This window comes from Dipodomys ordii, unplaced genomic scaffold, assembly GCF_000151885.1.
Source record: "Dipodomys ordii isolate 6190 unplaced genomic scaffold, Dord_2.0 Scaffold7, whole genome shotgun sequence".
Classification (NCBI taxonomy): Eukaryota; Metazoa; Chordata; class Mammalia; order Rodentia; family Heteromyidae; genus Dipodomys; species Dipodomys ordii.
Window position 1 is genome coordinate 7,290,109 of NW_012267223.1, and position 20,820 is coordinate 7,310,928.

Below are 20,820 nucleotides of genomic sequence, written 5' to 3' on the forward strand. Positions count from 1 at the left end.
CTCCGCCCCCATCCCACGGGGAAGTGAGGCGAGCCGGGAGTCGGGGGGTGCGGGTGACCTTTCCTTGTCCTCCTCCCTGCTGACCGGTCTCTTCCCCGACTCGGATCTCCCCCCTTCCACCCCCCCCCCACACCAGCAGGTCCCTCCCCACCCCGAGTCGTCAGGTTGCCCGGCTTCCTTGGGCCGCTAGCTGGGCAAAGGGGGATGGGGGGGGTTCTGGAAACGTCTGAGTAGAGGCAGCTCGTGTCAAGGGCGTGGGGTGACAGCCCCGGTGTCCTTTGCGGAGAGGGGGGCGGCCAGGGATGTGACTCCGGGGAAGAGCTGCCCCGCCGTGAATCTAAAACGAAGCCCATCCCGCGGGATCTTTGGCCCCAGTGTAACAGGATGTTTGCCCTTAGGCTCGGGGCCGTACGCTTCACCCCGCGGGGCAAACGGGGCACCCCTGCGGGCTCCGCGGAGCGAGGCGGTGCCCTCCCGGATCCCTCGGTGCAGGTGGCGGCGGCGCGTCAGGTTTGGGCTGGAGAATGGCAGCTGCTCTTGTGCGACAGACCCGTGTGGGTTCTAAGTGAAAAGTACCCCGGCTCTTTATTACTGGGCCTTCCAAAGAATCGGTGGTGTTTTTGATTTGTGTGTGTGTGTGTGTGTTTTTAAAGTTGTAGCCTTTTGAAGAAGCAGCAGCAACTTTCCTCTGTAGGTGACGTCCCTGTCAACCCTGTTTGATCTAGGAGTATGCTGTAACGTGCAGGTCTTTTCAGATTGTTCGGTCTATAGGGGTTCACATGTGGGAAGACGGGGCTGGTACAGTTTTTTCCTTCCAGGGCTTGGGGAGAGGAAACTGCCCGAGGAGGGAGGCACAGTGGGGCCCAGGCAGTCAGGGGAACTCACCGCTCACTTCTAGCTCCTAGCCTTGGGATCCCTACAGTTAAACTGTCAAAGACGGTTCTGTTTATCCTGCCTTCATGTTTAGCACAAAACTAATTAAGGTCTCTTTCACGGCCTCCGATTGTGCCTTGCCAGGCCTTAATTTAAGGTACCTTTGTTATCCCCATGCAGTTGAACTTGAGGGAATTATGTTAATGAATAGTCAACCTGCTAACTGTGAGCCAGGTAAGCACCTGGTTCTTAATGTGCACGGTGTCCTAAGTGTGACCTTGGAGCATCGTGGTGAGGTGTGCTAAGTCACTGGGCATTCATTTTTCTCAGTTGGCGTGATCAGAAAGTTGACAGCTAAGATAGACCAAATTGACTGCTAAGATAGACCAAAGGTAGTAGGTGTGTGTGTGTGTTCTCCCCAGTTGGGTCTCTCCCTTTTAGGGAAATCTAAAGCTGGCCTACAACTTAGACGGATTTGAAGGTTGCACTGGGAGAACCATTTGAGTTTTGATGTGTTGCTGGAAAGACTTGTTGTGATTAGGCTGCTGAGGGACCCAATTAAATGTGGTTACAATGTGTGCCTTTTAGTGTCCCAAGTAAGTGTCTTTCAGACAGGTGCATACAAGCCTTGGGTGACGCCCTTGTCTTCAGTTTCTGGACTTTGGGCTCCATAACATAGTAGCATAATCTCTTCCTTCTTGAGTTTGGTTTGACCACCTTTACCCCAGAAATCATTTTACAAATTGTAGCATGTTAAAGTCCTTCAGAGAGAGCAATGAGTTAATACTGTTTGCTTTTTTAAGGCTCTAGTTTTAAGATGATAAACAATTTTTTAAAAACTGTCCTATGTAGTTGTACAAAGGAGTTTCAATTCAGTATGTCAGTTGTAAGTCTGATAACTTTTTTTTTTAATCCTGAGAAGATACAGGTTGTTTTGAAGAGGTGGGCTGGACTACTTGAAACTTTAATAAAAGTCATACTGGAATAAAAGCTATTCTGTCTAAGCTGGGCACTGGTAGCTCATACCTGTAATCCTAGCTAATAAGGTGACTGATATCTGAGGATTGCCATTCAAAGCCAGATTGGACAGGAAAGTCCAGGGAACTTTTATCTCCAATAAACTTCCAAAAAGTCAGAAGTAGAGCTGTGGCTCAGGTGGTAGAGTGCTAGCGTTGAACCTTTTTTTAAAAAGCTGAGGGACAGCACCTAGGCCCTGAATTCAAGCCAGGACCGATATACATACACACATGTGCGTGCAAATGCACACACACACACACACATACACACTCATTCTAACATTCAAGAATGTATCTAACAATTACACCTTTTTTCTTCTTTTTAAACAAAGGTATGAGGGTGCTGGTAGATGCCCGAGAGAAGCTTCATATTCCTTGGGGAGATCCTGAAAACCAGCTCCATGGAGACAAGCTGATGGCATTTGACACCCGGGCCCCCATGGCTGCCCAAGGAATGGTGGAAACCCGAGTGTTTTTGCAGTATCTTCCTGCAATAAGAGCCCTGTGGGCGGACAGTGGCATACAGAATGCCTATGACCGGCGTCGGGAATTCCAGCTGGTAAGACATTTGCACTTGTGGTTTGATTCTAATGGCATTTTAATAATATCTGACTTAGCACACTTTTTTTCACTGACTTCCGTAATGTAAAATGTATCTGTCCAAAATTGTAGCCTCAGCTACTTGGATTACTATATGAGCCAAGGTAAACTGGATTTAATGAAGCTACTATGTTGGTCATTTTTTTCCTTTTTTGAAAGTAAAATCATGATAGTTTTCTTAGGCACTTTCTTTTTATTTTGCTCCCTTTTTGCAGTTAAGTTTCTTCCACTCATAGCAATAATAATCTTTTAAAAAGGTGTTATCTTTAGCCGGGCATCAGTGGCTCACGCCTGTCATCCTAGCTACTCAGGAGGCTGAGATCTGAGGATCACCGTTCAAAGCCAGCCTGGGCAGGAAAGTCTGCGAGACTCTTTATCTCTAATAAACCACTAGAAAACCAGAAGTGGTGCTGTGGCCCAAGCAGGAGAGCACTCACCTTGAGCTGAAGAGCACAGGGACAGTGCCCAGGCCCAGAGTTCAAACCCCACAACAGACAAAAAAAAAGTTATCTTTTATTCTTGAAATAAGAGTTTAGCAAGTGAACCTAGTTATTCAAGTGTATTATTATTAATTAGCTTATAGGGGTAATAAATCTGATGTAAGGATAAATCTTGAACAATGAATGTGCTTTTTGCGCTGTTTTTGTATTTTGTGTGTTTAAAGGCACCTTAGCACATTTCATGAAAGGTTCCTTTAAAAATTATTTTTCGTACTTCTATTTCAGATGAGAACAGAATTTATATTATATTTCTTTTTCTTCCTAAATAACACTACCTGTAAAATACTTAGTAGCTGCTGAATAAAGGGTAGAAAAGAAAGTATCCCATACAAGATTAAAAATACAGAAATGAACCAGACATGGTGGCTCATGCCTGTAATTCCAGTTACTTGGGAGATTGAGGCCAGAGGATCATGCCTTCTAGGCTAACCTGGTCTACATAGTAAGAAAGACATTGACTCATAAAAGGGAAACAGAAAAGATAACAAAAATAACAATTGAGGCAGATTTTTTTTTTAGGGGGGGGAGGTCTGGTTGTGGGGCCTGAACTCTGGGCCTGGGCGCTGACCCTCAGCTCTTCAGCTCAAGGCTAGCACTCTACCACTTGAGCCACAGCACCACTTCCGGCTTTTTTCTTTTTACTTATGTGGGGCTGAGGAATCGAACCCAGGGCCTCATGCATGCAAGGCAAGCATTCTTACCACTGAGCCACCTTCCCAGCCCGGAGGCAGATTTTTTTTTAACCAAATGTTTTATTTAGTTATGAGTGCTTTGGTGGGTTTTACTTGCTGAAGACAAGAAAGATTCCAGCAGTGATAGCAATCTAGACCATATATGCAGTTTGGAGGTAGTTCAGGTCAGAAGTGTTTTATATAACATGATTTCAATAAAGTGACAGTTAAAGTAAAGCTGCTTAGGAAGTTGTTTAATAATTACCCCAACCTTCAAGGGATCCACATTTATGGGTGTGGCTACACAAGGAGGTACAGCCAGCAGTCTTTGCTGTTAGAAGCAGTCTTAGCTATTCTAGAATAGTGTTTCTAGAACAGTGTTTAAGATATAATTTTTTATAAAAACTGATACCTTTATTTTACCCTTAGTGACCACTGATTGTGTGCTATCTTGTTCAGTTTCTTTTGAGTATGTATCTTTTCAAATAATTTAGTTTCAGAAAGACAAAGACTGTCTCACTGCAGAGTAGTTTGTATATTGAAAATTACGAATTTAACTGAACAAAGAACCTTCATCCAGTTCCCAGATGTCTGGTTAGTCTTTGACCTTGGGTTACTATGGTTATTTTTGTAGATCTGTTTGCATGAGTTCCTTCACGGCGCCTTTCTCATCTCCCTTCTTTTAAGTGCTTCTTACTCACCTCCTTAGTTCCCTTTCTCAACAGACTACACTTTCCACTCTGTGTTTTCTCAGGCTGTTATTAGTCTTTCCAAGGTCAGGGAAGAAACAGCCTTCTGAAATAAATATCCAGCACATATTGAATGAATAAATGAAGGACTGTGTACCTGAAAGTTCTCTGGCAAAGTTCTGTATTTGCCCTATGCGCCATCTAATTGATGTTGGGCTTCTGATGTGTTTTGAATTTGGACTTTTACCTCTTTGTCTCATGTTGAAGCTCATGTTTATCATCCTTAGAAAAGATGCCTACAGGGCTGGGAAGGTGGCTCAGTGGTAGAGCGCTTGCCTTGCATGCTCGAGGCTCTGGGTTCGATTCCTCAGCACCACATAAGCAAAAAGAAAAAAGCCGGAAATGGCGCTGTGGCTCAAGTGGTAGAGCACTAGTTTTGAGCTGAAGAGCTGAGGGACAGCGCCCAGGCCCAGAGTTCAGGCCCCACAACCGGACCAAAAAAAAAAAAAAAAGATGCCTACATGTTTCTTTTTCATTAAAAGCAAATAGGCAAAGCCACTCAGCATGAGGACCTCTGAGTATTTGACTTGAGCCAGTTAATGCTTCAAGAGCAAAAAAGTTCCCAAAGACAGGTTTCAGAAATAGTTTTTTTTTTTTTTTCCTGGTAAAAAGTAGAGAAATAGGGCTGGGAAGGTGGCTCAGTGGTAGAGCGCTTGCCTTGCATGCTTGAGGCCCTGGGTTCAATTCCTCAGCACCACATACACAGGAAAAAAAAGCCGGAAGTGGCACTGTGGCTCAAGTGGTAGAGTGCTAGCCTTGAGCTGAAGAGCTGAGGGACAGTGCTCAGGCCCAGAGTTCAGGCCTACAACCGGACCCAACAACAACAAAAAAAAGTAGAGAAATACAAGAAGAAAGGAACAGTTGAGATCTAATTTTAAACTGTAGTGTCCTCAGAATTGTTAACCTGACGCTTGTTGGGTGCTTGGTTATTCTGTGGGATTAATGATGCTCTGTGGTAGTTGGTATAGGGTTGGGCACTTTTCTTATTTAAATTTTCCTTTCGTCAGTTTTCTGCACAATGAAAATTCTTAAGTCCTATCCTTTCTCAAAATCTGTTCTCTTCTTCCTTCCATATATTGTCCTTGTCTTCTTGTTCAAACAGCATGCATGGAGTTGCTCAGAAAGCTTTGGTTGGTTCTCTGTTCCCCTAGAGTGTACTTGTTGGTGTGAGTCAAGGCAGTAGCTATCTTACTTCTGATGCCCACAGTACATTTCCTAAGGCCTCTGGACATACCCTCTAACCTCTCCATCTCCATCTGCTCTCGTTTCTGGTGCTGTAGCTCTCCTTATTACTCTTCACAGAATGGTCATACTTGCTTATTCTTTTGTTGTGGTGGTGGTAGTGTGGGTCTCACTATGTAATCCTGGCTGGCTTCAAACTGGTGATCCCCCAGCCCCTGAGATTATCGAGATTACAGATGTGTATCACCACCCCCAATAGTAACTACATTTTAATGTAACTAATGGTGGTCCACTGACACCTGGCATCAGATTAACTGGAATGCTTGTTTAGCTCATATGCCATCATGGGAGAATCTGGTTCAAGAATCGCATGAGACCAGTGATATGTATTTTTGGCAAGCTGCATATGTGATCTGGATGAATTTGTTCCTGGCACATTGACCTCTCCCCTAGTGCCTTAGGCCCATGTCTGATTAGATGCTTTCCCACTCCTCCAGGCTAGAGTACATCCCTAGCCTGTGATCTCCTGAGTGTGCTCTGTGTTGCTTCAGGTTTACGCATTGCAGTGACTCCTCACTGGCATATAAACTCTGTGGTATGGCCTCATTCGTTGTTTGCATGCCCTAGCATGGGACTCAACACTTAACTTTCTGTAGACATCTTAACTGTGAAGAGTCTACTGAATAAAAAGTGAAATGTTTTATATTACATTAAGTTACTTCTGGACAATAGAAATTAGTTCTATATGCCAGTTTATGAATTTTGAAGGAAATGAAAAAATCTGAATTATGTAAGTCACAGTTTTTTTGGCCTTTTTACGTTTAAGAATTATTTCTGAAATTTCTTTGGTAGTTTTGTTTGAATTTTTGAGACAGAGTTTCGGTTTGTAGCCAGGCTTCTGTCTGAGCCTCACAAATACTGTGATTATAGGCATGGACCACCATGCCCACTTATTTTTGCTACATTTGGATAGCAAAAAATAAAGAGAGAATGGGAGGAGATAGCAGACAAAGTAACTAAAATTAGGTTAGTGGGGTTTTTCCCTAACTAATAATTACTAAGCTTTTAATGAAAATTGAAATACAAGAAAACAAAACCCAGTTCTTAACATGGTCTATAACTTAAACTTTGCTGGAGATGGATGCCTGTTAAGTCAGGTTGGGTTTTTTGGGGGGAGGTGGGTAAGGGGAGAAGGGATAGGGTAGTGATAGCACAGCAGGCCCTTCATTTGTTAGTAATAATTTTGGGTGCAAACATGAATGTTTTCTTTCCTGAGTTCCCAAAAGCAAACATTTCCTTTTCTGGTTAGTTTCCATTATGAGTAAACTAAAAAGCTTAACTGTGGAAAAGGAAAGCCTAAGATTCACACTCTTGGTAAAACTTAAGGTACCTTTCTAGCTACAAACGAGCACTTTGAGGATAACATGCCATAACTGGTGTCTAGCACTGGATTAATTACTCCTCATATCCTGGCGGTACATCCAGTGTCACCTGCCACTGCACTCAGAAGATACCCTGTCTTTAAATCTTCTTGGGTGACAGTAGCTATGGAATTTGGTAACTTGAGTCAAGGAATGACGGGATGTGATACATTTGTAGATGTGGATCAAACTAACAAAATAGCTGCGTGTCATTGCTAGTTTTTATGTTTTTTTTTTTTAATTAATTTGCAGTTATTTGTTGAGAATTGTAAGAGTCTCTGATACAGGACAGGACAGCGTGTGTGATGGAGAGGAACCCTGCCAGCTTCCTAGTTTCTGTAAACAGTTTAACGTTGTCAGCACTAATACAGCTTCCTGTAAAAGCCAGACAGTCTGCCTTTACAATTCCTGAAACCAAAAGCAATTTCTTTGTTAATCATTCAACGTGCCTTAGCTTGGACTCAACTTTACTCAAGTGATACAGTTTGTGCTTGACGATAGTTACATTTCTTTAAGTTGATAGGGACCTCTATTCATGAAGACACCTTCTCTGCTCAGTCTGGGTGATGTAGTAACTATTTTAGCTTCATGGTTTGTTGGTAAAAAGGAGCTCAACGCCAACTAAGTAAAACTAGAAACTTCTGTTTTGGCTACTTCAAGACATAGAGTAGAATTGGTCATGTGTTTATTCCCTAACATTAATTTGGATTTGCTTTATTTGTGATTACTTCTTTCATTTGTAAAGTACCATATTTTAGGGAGAGTATTTTTTGGGGGGTTATTTGTTTTTTGAGACAGAGTCCCACTATATAACCGAGGCTGGTTTCAAACTTTCTTTCAGCTTCAGACTCTGGAGTGCTGAGATTACAGGTATGCATAATCACACCCAGCAAATACCTTGTTTCTTTTGGAGAATTCGGTCCATATTCTGTATGAGTAAAATCAAGCAAGACTGTGACTTCCAGTTAGTTACTTAAAGCCTGTTGACTATCTCCTGATTCTTGGGTTAGGGTAGAATCTTTCAGCCTGTAATACATAAGGATTAAATATATTGTTAGAAATTTAAAGTATAAGTCTCTAGAAGTAGAATTCTCTCTGGTTAGTCTGATCAGATGTCATGGTGCTTACATTTTGTCCAGATTTGGAAACCCGGGGCTGTTATATTGTTTACTTTTAAAACAAAGAGGATGTTTTGGCACACACTTATAGTTTTAATCTTTGTAAGGGTGTACTGTTGTGGAGGGGTGTACCTATATAAATAGGCCTGTCACTTGGTGTGTTGTACTATGGCTGACATCTCTATACTCTTTTTTTTTTTTTAATGGAAACTTGACTGTAGGATGTCTGTGTTTTTGCTGCTGTACTTTTTTCTTATATTACCTTGTATATTGTGGTAATTTATGTACTCAGAAAATGTTTTTAATAGCGAAGAGGTAGATGGAGGAAGAAAATGGTTTTGTTAGAGAAAAACTTTAGTTTGAAGAACCCTTTACTGGGTATATGGACCTAGGCCAGGATAGGGTTTGTGAGCTTGCTTGGAAGAAAAATACTCCCTGGATGAAATATTCCCTGTTCATCTTTTGCAAATAGATAGCATAAATAGATAAATGGGTATCTGTACATATTAGCCCAAAACAAGTGCTTATTTCTCTAGCAAAAAAAAATTGGTGCAAGAATTACTGTTAATACTTCATTTTAATTTTATTTTTTAGTGCTGGTCCTAGCGTTTTAACTGAGGGCCTGGGTAATGTCCCTGAGCTTTTGTGCTTCAGGCTAGCATTCTACCACTTGAACCCCACAGCTCCATTTCCAAATTTTTGGTGGCTAATGGGAGATAAGAGTCTTTCAGGTTTGTCCACCCAGTCTGACATCAAACGCTGAGCCTCAGATCACAGCCTCCTAGTAGCTAGGATTACAGATGAGAGCCCCCAGCACCTGGCTTACCTTAAGGGTTTATGATAACGGCTTTGTACTTTTCAAAGCCCTACTGTGTGGTAGGGCTAATTACCTCATCCTTGCTTACATACTTTTATCCTCATTTCATTGATGGAAAACTTGAGATACCTGCACAGGCGTCTTGAACCTATACAGGTTCCTTGAGATGCTTTACTCCTCAGACTAAATGATAAGAGACTGGACATCAGAGTCCTATCTGCTGACTTGCCAGTCATAGTGCTGACCACTAAACCGTTTTGCGTGCACTCAACTGTTACATACCTGGACGTTATCTCTCCTTTCATTTTCTTTTCTTCTGAGTGGCCCATCGCACGCAAATAGCATTCTCCCTATTAAGTTTTAGCCCATCATTTTAATTATCTGTAAGGTTTTTCAGAAAGACTATTTGGAGCTGGGCCTCTGATACTGTGAGGATTGTGGTTCAAGGCCACCCTAGCAAAAAAAGTTCTCAGACCCCTTCTCAACCAAGGGCACTCAGGAAGTTGAAAATATGGGAGGATCCAGAGGAAAAAACTGGGAGAGCAAAGGAAGCAGTGACATTGCCACCTCCCCTAAATGTACTCATGTACTTACAAGAACAATAAAAAAAGTATACAAAAAACAGAATTGTGGTCCATGGACAGACAGACAGCTCAGGAAGGAAGTGAGACCAGTACAGGAAGTGGTGCTGTGGCTCAAGTGGTAGAGCACTAGCCTGGATTACAGAGAGGCTCAGGGACAGAGCCCAGGCCCAGTGTTCAAGCCCCATAACTTGCAGTCATAATAACAACAACCACAACCAGTACCAAAAAGGGCTGAAAATCTGGCCATTGATAGAGCCTCTGCCTAGCAGACATGAGGCCGAACTCAATGACCCCCAGCATTTTAGCATTGTAATGCTAGTCACCTAACTTTTAAATTTGAAACATTCATAATGTCTGCTAGTATTTATTCCTTTTCTACTTTATTAACTAACTTCCAGTCAGGATACAAATAATCTGAATACTAAGTGGTAAGTTTACATAATTTGTCCCTAGTGAAGACTCACATTGGAATTTTGTCTTCCTTAAAAGCTCACTGTGATAGCAATCCTCAGCTGATGTTCACCAGAGATTGTGGGTTTCTGGAAAAAAGAAGTCCTGGCAGCCAGCTAAGTGGAAGCAGCCATACCTTTTCCTAGGGTATGTTATTGTACCTGTCCTTAGTAAGCCACCCAGGTTTGCTTCTGTTTTGGAGAAGGGATGTCAGAATACTGTTATTTTGTTTCAATTAGAAACTATCTGATTTTTTTTAAGTATAATTCTGTATTTTTGCAGTGGGTTTTGTTTTGTTTTGTTTTGTTTTTTTGCTTGAAAGTATTTCGGTTTTCTCCTAGTCATGTGATGATATTTATCCTTGGCTAGATTGTGAGCCTTTTCATTCATTCATTTACAGGATTTTTTTTTCAAGAGAGTTTATTAGAGCTGCATGGACTGCAAAGCATATTTTAATGGGCTGATGTGGATCAAGGAAATAGTTTTGTTCTGAAAACTAGACTTCAGTGGACTTGGCCAGAATGACTGATCTGTTATAGTGGTGGTACTTAATCTTCTAATTTGTTTCTCTTTTGGGGGAAAAAAAAAGAATTAAAAAGATTTTGCTTATTTATTTAGTTGGATTTTTTTTTCCTCAAGCCAAGGTCATGCTGACCTTGCCTAAGCTGACCTGCACTCTGGATCTTCCTGCCTCAGCTTCCCACGACTGGTTTGACTTGTTTGCTCACAGAAGATGTTTTACCATTTTAGCCATGCCTCTGAAATCTTTTGTAGATCAATTCAGTGCCTCAAGTTTTTCTTCTTGTCCTTTCTGCTGTAGAGGCAGATTACTTTGGGGGACTTGCTCTGTACTGATTTAGTTTTTTGGGCTCAGTCCTAAGACCTATGTACTTGGTTGTGCTGCCTGTGCTTTTTTCCCTCTTTACTTTGTTTTCCATACTAGTTTAAAAAGTAAACCATTTTCAGACTTACTGGGGTTTTTTTTGGGCGGGGAGGGGTTGTGATTTGTGGGTATATGTTTGTGCTGGTCTTCGGGCTTGAATTCAGGGCCTGGGTGCTGTCCTTTATTATTTTACTCAAGGCTAGTGCACTACTACTTGAGCCACAACTTCACCTCTGCCTTCCCCCCTCCCCTCTCCCCCCTCCCCCTGGTTTATTGGAGATAAGAGTCTGGTGGACTTTCCTGCTTGAACTGGCTTCCAGCCGTGATGCTCAGATCTTAGCCTCCTGAGTACCTAGGATTACAGGTGTGAGCCACTGGCACCCAGCCCAGACTTTCTGTTTTATTTTACATACAGTTTTAATGGGATCATCTTAGAATTTGATGTGGTTTTTGGCTGTGTGGTGGGATAAAAGTAGAGCCTAGCACAAGGCACTTGGCCAACCCGAGTTTGAGTCCTGATGGCCAGGCACCACATGAGTATGCCCCTGAGCTCCTCTGGGTTGTATTTGCATGACTATGAACTCAGCATGATTACAGGATCGATTATTAGTTGTGAGGATTACATGAGCTAATCCATGTAAAGCCATTGGCACAGTGCCTGACATATATTAACCACGTGACTAGCATTAGCTATTAATACTCCCAACATGCCATGTGGGTTTAGCTTTCTAAAAAGAAGGCACTGTAAGCTTTGATTGGTTTCACTCTCTAAACTTGATTGCCACCCTAAAAAGCATGAATTCTGAGTAATGCAAAATGCATGACTTATGTTCTTGTTAGACCATATGTTTTCTCTAAGAAGACCACACATCAAAAGAGAGATTTGAGGTGGTCATCATTACATTGGTTCTTGTTGTCTGCTAATCATTTTGCTTGATTTTTAATTGTATATTTATGAAGTTGCTCTTAGTTTCTTCACAGTACCTTTAAACAAGTAAAACATTTTATAATTATTGTGTCTGTATCTTTATGGCTAGTGTACATATATACATGTGTAAATGATTTTAGAAGCAGATTCTACTATTCTAAAATTAAGTGTAATATGGGTTGGGTTAGATTTTTTTTTTTTAGCTTTGGGGTGGGGAGGTCAAAGATCTTGAATGTGGCAGCTGGTGCTTTTGCTCATTGGCTGATGCTCTTCCATCTGAGCCATGCCTCCACCCCTGGGGTTGGTTATTCGTTACCTGAAATACTTGGCACCACCAGTATTTTGTGTTTTAGATTTTTCAGTATTTCAAATATTTAATGAGATATATTAGGGAATGGGACACAATTCATTTATAGTTCATATATACTTGATACACATAACCTGAGGGTAGATTTTTCTGTCGGTCATGGAATTTGAACTTAGGGCCTAGGCACTATCCCTGAGCTTTTTTTTTTTGGTCTGGTCGTGGGGCCTGAACTCTGGGCCTGAGCGCTTTCCTTCAGCTCTTCAGCTCAAGGCTAATGCTCTACCACTTGAGCCACAGCGCCACTTCCAGCTTTTTTTTCTTTTTGCTTATGTGGTGCTGGGGAATCGAACCCAGGGCCTCACGCAGGCAAGGCAAGCGCTTTACCACTGAGCCACCTTCCCAGCCCCTCCCTGAGCTTTTTAACTCAAGGCTAGTATTCTACCACTTTGAGCCACAGCACCACTTCTGGTTTTTTGGTGGTTAATTGGAAATAAGAGTCTCTGCACTGGTATTGGGTCTTGAATTCAAGGCCTGCGTGCTGGCCCTTAGTTTATGCTCTACAACTTGAGCCACAGCTCCACTTCAGCTTTTTGCTGGTTAATTGAAGGTAAGAGTCTCATGGACTTTTCTGCCAGGGTTGGCTTTGAACCTCAATCCTCAAATCTTAACCAACTGAGTGGCTAGCCACCAGTGCCTGGCAGATATTTTTTTTTATCAGAATGCTTTTGTATGAGATCTTCAGGAGGAATTCCCCCAGTAAAACAAACAAGCAAACAAACAAATAAACTAATAAATAAGGGTTGGGAACATGGCGCAAGTGGTAGAGAGCTTGAATAGTAAGTCCAAGTCAAATTCCAATGCTGTGCAAAAAAGTAAATACATAGTCTAACAGACTCCCTACTATTTCCTCAGGGAGCAAAATGAACAAATTGCACACTTGTTCTCTTTTTAAAAATGTGTTGGTGTAGCATTTAACAGTGCTGTCCAGCATACAAACCCGTCTATACTACCCATGCCCCTCAAAGTGTAGCTGTGCCTTTGGTTCTTTAAGCCATAGCAGCTAAAATATAAATAGGTCTATCAATAGAACATTTTCTTTTTTTTTTAACTCTAAGTTTAAAGATAAAAAGCTGAAATAATGAATAATTGGAATATTTTGGCTTTTCAACATCCTTGGTACTATTTTCCTAGTCTTTGGGTAGCTTTCATTTAATTCTTTTTAACAGTGCTAGGATTGAACCTCCAGCGTATTGTACCACTGAGTTATATTTCTGTTTTTTTTTTTTTATTGTCTTGGTATATAGCCCAGGCTCGGTAGAGCTCAAAATCTTCTTGCCTTAGCATCTAGATGCCGAGATTATAGGCATGCATTACCACACCCAGTTCCCAGTGCTTTTTAATTTTATTTTGAGACAGTCTCACTAAATAGCCCAAAATGGCTTTAAATTTGGCATCTTTCTGCCCAATTTGAAAATTATTTTTTTTGTTTTGGGTAAATTGGCTTAGTGGCAGTTACACAGAGATCCTGTATTGTAGACATGTGATCTGGTTGTACTCACTCATTTTGTACTAAAAGAACAACTCGTGGAAGTTACTAGTAATGAGAAGCTGCTTGAGATCCCACAGTTTATTGCCTATTAACTGCTTCGGAAGGCCTAATAAATAAGAAAATGTCTGTGAATATACTTTAGACTAATAAAATTGCTATTCAAAAGGATCATGATCCCTAAACTACTGATGTTTATAAACCTAAATAATTAAGTACTGTGTACTTACAAAGTTGCATATACTATTTTTCCTAACCAAAAAATTTAATAGGAATAGCATGCCTGAGCCAACTCACTTGGAAATATCTCAGTACAAACCGTTTATTTTAACTGTTACTAACTTGCCACATTTGCAATAAAACTGTCCTCAGTTGCTGTAGCTTCAACAGTGATAGGATATTAAACTGTTACTAATTCCATAGTCTGTATTTCAACTCTGAACTAGTATAAGGAGAGTGATGTTTGCTTAATTATTTCTGGACTTTTAAAATTATGTAGGGATAAATTAATTAGTTTTAAGGTTGGTATTTAGTTTAATTAGAGAACCAAGGTCTTCCTCCATTGTGATATTTTCACAGTTGGCATTAATGTAAATTTTTCTTTCAAAAAAGGAATAGTGTATTTATAAGTTCAATAGAAATACAGTTTTAAAGGAATGTATCTGTGTGTGCAACTATTAAGGTATTACTTTAAGACTGTTTTATTTTTATTATAACTGATTCTTTCCCCCTCAAATGGGAAAAGTAAATAAAGATGGATGTGGGCAGGGAAGCCCGCGGTGGCATGACAGTCGTGGCAGGACCTAGAACGTCACTCCTCCAGCTGGCGTGTAGCTGGTGCCTTGTGTAAGCTAGAACGTCACTCCTCCAGCTGGCGTGTAGCTGGCGCCTTGTGTAAGCTAGAACGTTACTCCTCCAGCTGGGCGTGTAGCTGGTGCCTTCGTGTAAGCTAGGGGTTTGCTGATGACCAACAAAAGTAATGTCTGTGTTGATCTTGTTAGTTGGAAGGGCCCACATGAAATAGGCAAACAAATAAATAAGTGTATTTGTGATCAGTGCTCTGAAAAGATGAGCAATGAGAAACCAAGAGGCTGATCTGAGAAGGTGACATTTTGGCTAAGACCCCATTGATGTGCATCCAGACGTAAGTTTGGGAAAACACTGTGTAGGCAGGAGGAGCTCAGATGCAAGTCAGAAAAGCCTGTTCACCTGTGAATGAGATCACAGCCACACGGAGGGTTAAGGTTCACCGAAGCATGAGGAAAGCACCAAAGGCAAGATCATTCAAAGTGCCTTGTTGATTGTGGCAAGCTGACCGAGAGCTTTGGTGATTTACTTACTCCCCCAAGTTAGGAAATTTGCAGAATTAGCCATTGTCCCTAGGTGGGTAGGAGCCAAAGAGATGAAGAGAAGAAAATAAATTCAGAGTCTGTTTTGTAGGGAAAGTCATTTGGTTCTGATATAGGGGTGGAGAGCCTATTGTGGCAAAAGACCATTTGGATATTTTTCACTTCATTAACTAACCATCCAAAATAGGCAGCCAGTCAGTCGTCCATTAGCATTACATGTCTGTCCTTCACGTTCTAAATGATTTGGAGGCCTTATATGACCAGTGGGCCAGACATTCGTTCTATCTCTGGCTAGGAGAGGTAGATGTTATGAGTAGCTTGGGTTCCTGGCTTTAACCCAACTAAGTGGATCTTGCTACTTATCACTGAACTGAATGATGGCTGGGGAATGAACTTTGAGGGAAGAGTAGGTAGGAATGGCCTGGCAATAGGAAGTTGAGATCTTTTTGAGTCCGGTAGATACCATGTAGACAGTTTGATACCTGAGTCTGGAATTCAGAACAGTTTGGGACTAGAAATAGAAGTTTTAGAATAGTTTATATCTAGCTGGGCGCCATTGGCTCAAGCCTGTAATCCTAGCTACTCAAGAGGCTGAGATTTGAGGATTGTGGTTCAAAGCCAGCCCTTACCTACAATTAACCGCCAGAAAACCAGAAGTGGAGGGCTCAAGTGGTAGAGCACTTGCCTTGAGCTGAAGAGCTCAGGGACAGTGCCCAGGTCCAGAGTTCAAGCCCCATGGCCAAAGGGGGAAAAAAAAGAAAAGAATAGTTTGTATCTAGGTGAGACTTAAAGTCTAGGCAGTGCATGTGATTTCTCAGGAAAAAGTGTAGAAAGAGAAAACATGGCTTAAGGAACCATCACAGCTCTTGAGAACTTTCAGAGACAGACCTGATAGCAGAAATGGTCACAATGAGGAGGGACACGGGCACCTGTCAAGTTTCAGGGATCAGAAAGGGGCTGAAGAAAAAAAAGTGGCTCGGTGAGGAGTCTGGTAAGGTGAGGATGGTGTCTTCGTTGATTTGGGCAACAAGAAGGTTGGTAACACATGCTCACTAGCAGGTGACCTGCAGGGAGAGGCCACACTGGGGGGGGCTGAGGGGTGAGGAAGGGCCTCTGCTACTCTCATTTCTCTTTGCAGTACTTTCAGCCACCTGCTTAGCAGGGTGTGGGGTTTTCAGACCTTTTTAAGTGCAGGAGGACATTGCATTTATATTAAACAGGTTCTTTGAATCACAGCCTCGCAAGAGTTCACTGTCAGTTAATGATATTGCAGATATGTTAGGTTCTTACTTTGTACAGCTGCCTCTTTGTGTCCTGGGGAATTGTAGTCCCTTAGGTTATCTGAATCTGGATGCTCAGGTCAGTATAATATTTACATATAAGCTGTATACCTCCTCCCATGTACTTTAAATTTCTAATTATACTCAGTACAATGGAAATGCTGTGTAAACAGGTTTTCTACTGTATTCTCAAAGGAACAATGACAAGATTCTGTATGTGTTGTACTGGTACAATTGTCTTTTTTTTTTAAGTTAGGGTCATACTATATAGCTCAAGTGGGTCTCAAAGTTATTATTCTCCTGGCCTCAGTCTCCCAAATGGATTACGGGCATGTGCTACCAAGCCCAGTTCCAGACAGTTGGTTTCGTTTTGTTTTGGTCTTTTGGTTTTTTTGCAAATATTTTTCATCCGTGATTAGTTGAATTGGCCAACATGTAACAATCAAGTGACTGTACTTGATTGTTTCACATGTGATCATGTCCCACTTAGGGAAGGCAAAAAAAGCTTGATTGGCTACATGTGATGGCCATTCATTCTCTGGCAAATGTATGTCCTAGGCCCAGGAACTCAAGGGAACTGCCTGCATGGATGCCTCCTGAGGGCTTCCAGTCTAGAGGGAAGGAGATAGGTCAAGTAGTTGAAAATGGTATGGAGAATGCTACTATCTACTGCCTTGGTAGCTTTTCCACTGCAAGGATGCAGAATCACTAGTGTTCGTTAGCTAGAAAGGATCTAAGGGAGCAAGCCGTGCAGGTGCACAAAGCATGAACCACAGGACTTCAGTCATGATGGTTTTGCTGCTAGAGCCCAGATTCAACATCGGAGCTGTAAGACTGAGCCCATCATGTCTGATACTGCCATACTGAATCTCATAATAGCAAAATGAACCAAAGGGTGCTTGGAAACAGGAACCTCGGTGCCAGTGTAAATTCTGAGCTATTTCCACATTCAGCAGTATTTAGAAATCTTTTCAAGTGATGTTTGTTGTCTGACAAGATTGGGCCTTGTGGTGGGGAAGGCAGTTAATGCTCCTTGTGGGCTGGGTAGTTTTTCTGCAGGTGAATGTGTTTTGTCATGATAGATGAAATACTCATCCAGGAATGAAATTACCTGTGTTTTCTTCTCACTTGTTTCTTCTCATGTATTACTGTTAATTGTGTAGTAGTTGAGTTTGGGCTATGAATATTACCATTGAGCCAAACTTCCAGTGTTTGTGATTTTGTTTTAATTATTATTTTATTTTTTGTCTGCTGGTTCTGTGACTTGGTGACAAGAGCCCTGGCTCTTGTTCAGCTTTCTTCCTTACAGACTAATTACCATTTGACTACACTAACTATGCCTCCAATTCTGGCTTTTTGCTGGTTAATTGGCGATAAGACTCTCTCATATATGTCTTCTTTGGCTGACTTTCAGTTACGATGTTACGATCTCAGCCTCCTGAATAGCTAGGCTTATAGGCATGAGCCATGGGTGTGCTTACTGTATTTCCAGAAGGATATAGGATATTATAAAGAACTCTTGCAGAGCTCTCTCCTTAGAGAGCAGGAGAATTGAAATTGAATTTGGGAAGTATGTCTTGTGTTGGAAAATTATACATTCCTTTTTTCCCCAAAAAAACAATTGAGGCAGTTTCTTTCTTGGAATAAAAAAATAATTTGCTACCAAAGAATTCTAGTTCTATAAGGTAAATTGTTCTGTTGGGAGTAATATATGATTTCACTTTTTTCAAAAACATTTTAAATTTGAGGAAGTTTTCAAGCCTTAAAGCTCTTACTGCAGCCAGGTACTGGTGGCTCACGCCTGTAATCCTAGCTACTCAGGAGGCTGAGATCTGAGGATCGCGATTCAAAGCCAGCTCGGGCAGGAAAGTCCATGAAACTCTTATCTCCAATAAACCAGAAAACTGGAAGTGGCCCTGTAGCTCAAGTGGTAGAGCACTAGCCTTGAGCTGAAGAGCTGAGGGACAGCATTCAGGCCCAGAGTTCAAGCCCCATGACTGACAAAACAAACAAACAAAGAAAAAAACCCTCTTACTGTTGGAAGTGGCCTGTAGCTTAAGTGGTAGAGTGCTCGCCTTGAACTGAAGAGCTGAGGGACAGCGCCCAGACCCAGAGTTCAAGCCCCACGACCAACAAAACAACAACAACAAAAAAAAACTCTTATTGTTTATTGTATCATCTTTATGTGAAAATGCACAGTTGTTTGCAGGGAATGGCTTCCTGGCTCCCAAATTCAAAGTAGCTAGCTTATTTCTGTATTTATTTTTGAGACAGCTTCTCCCTATGTAGCACAGACTAGCCTTGAATTCTTGATCCTCCTACCTCAGCCTCTTGAGTATGGAGTCAATTACAACTGTGCACTATCACCCCTACTCCAAATTAGCTTTTTTTTTAGTCTAAATTTTCAAATATACATCCCTGAAATAAAGAAGCATCATCCAGTTAGCCATGGCACTACCATGACAACTTTGCTCACATTTTGGTGTATTTCCTTCCAGTATTTGAGTACAATATTGGATATTGAGATCAACTTTTCTGGGCTTTGTGTGCAACTTTATATCTTGCTCATTTAATGTTTCAACATTAGCATTTCCTGGAAGGGATTTTCTCATAGGACCAGCAAGACTTTCTTTACAAGTAGATGTGAATTTTATATAAGTGGGAAATTCTTAGGAACCAAAGGTATTAGTACTGACTAGTAATGAGGAATAATTATTACCATCTTGTTACCCTGTTGGTCAGCATTAGATTTTATGTCAGAGATGGCCCATCTCACTGTGTGAAGCTGTTTCTTCCTCTTTTTATTCTTTCCTTTTTTTTTCTTCATTTTTTTTTAACTTTCACATTTTTTTTTCTTATTACTTGGCTCTGAATTTAGCCTTGCACTTGGTAGATAGGCACTCTACCATCCTTCCCACATTTGAAGTTAGGGTTTTACTTTCATAAGGTAACAAAATGCCTTATAAAATATGGATACACTTATAAATGCTTATTAGATATGTTACCAAAACTTTTTTTCTTTTTTCTGTGGGATGACTCATGTTAAATAAGGTCCTTTTAGCTGGGTATGGTGGTTCACTCCTGTAATCCCTTACCACTTAAGAGGCAGAGGCAAGAGAATTTAGAGCTTGAGATAAGCCTGGACTATATATGGACTATATATGTATCAGGCCTTATTTTATGAGAGAAAGACAGAGGTAGACAGACAAGGTGTGCCAAGTGCTGGTAGCTCAAACCTATAATTCTAGCTCCTAGAGATGCCAAGATTGGTAGGATCACAATTCTAAGCCAGCTGGAGCCGAAAAGTTTGAGATTCCATCACAAACAGAGTCTGAACTTGGTGGCATGTCCAGGGCAGGAAGTGGCACCCTATCTCAAAAATAAGTCACGTGAGAAGGGTCTTGGAGGTGCCCTAGCTGTAGAGCACCTGCCTACTAGCAAGCTCAGGGACCTGAGTTCCAACCCCAGTTGGAAGAAGGATTAAATAAGATCCTTTTCCATGTCTTCTGTATATGGTAAGAGAATAACTAAACTGTCATGTAGTCTATTTTAATTAGAAATTGGTGGGACTCCAAGAAAACTTGAGAAAAAATGAGGTCATTACCATTAGCCATTAATTATTTTGGTGATAAACCTAACAGAAAAACTTGATATATAGAATATATTACTTGAGAGTAGTGGCAAGTAAAAGGCAATTTGCAGAATAAAGTTAATAAACTTTATTCTTTCAAAAAGTATTAGTTTTAGTCAGCTGCCAGTGGCTCATGCCTGTAATCCTAGCTACTCAGAAGAGTGAAATCTGAGAACTTTTGTTCAAAGCCAAACCAAACAGGGAAAGTCTGTGAAACTCTCAAGTTAACCATCAAAAAACATCAGAAATGGAACTGGAACTGAGGAACTGAGCTCAAGTGGTAGAATGCTAGCCCTGGGGGGAGGGGGGGACCACAGGGACAACATCGAGGACCTGAGTTCAAGCCTCAGGACTTACTTTTAATATTTTGTACAAGTTAAGTACTAGTAAATAAGTACTTAAATTAAGTATTAAGTAAGTAAAAGTAGAAATAAATTGTTGCCAAAATAAGATATATTCTTGGGGAGCATTTTGCATAGGCTTTATAAACTAACATAGATTGGCCTAGCAATATACCTAATTTGAAAACTAGTTTTCAGATATTGTTTGTAATGTAGCTGTTCACTGATGTGTATGAAAAAATACCAGAAGTTTAAAACTGCATTTGATTACATTCCACTTATTGACACATTTGAAAAGCAAAGGAAAGCAGTCTGTGTGCTGTGCATCATGTCAAATACTTTGACTTTTTTCCTCAGAAAAAAAATGAAGTAAAAAAATATTTTTTTTTGAAAGCTATCTCTCGAAGATAAACAACAACAGAATCCTCTGTGGAAACCAGGAGAGGTGGGAATGTTAGAAGGGCCTGGGGAGGGGTGAGGGGTGAAGCGGGTCCCAGGCCAGGTGGGAATGTTAGAAGGCCTGGGGAGGGGTGAGGGTGAAGCGGGTCCCAGGCCAGGTGGGAATGTTAGAAGG

General features: G+C 41.2%; 1 protein-coding gene across 1 annotated transcript in view; it reads left to right on the forward strand.

Annotated features, from left to right (window-relative positions):
- The window catches only part of Gna13 (guanine nucleotide binding protein (G protein), alpha 13), a 41,776-nt gene that overhangs the window by 641 nt on the left and 20,315 nt on the right, over positions 1–20,820 (forward strand). The window contains exons 2-3 of the mRNA XM_013037904.1: positions 737–742; positions 2,215–2,448. Of these exons, the coding sequence (XP_012893358.1) occupies positions 737–742; positions 2,215–2,448 (240 nt within the window). The remainder of the gene's footprint in view (positions 1–736; positions 743–2,214; positions 2,449–20,820) is intronic.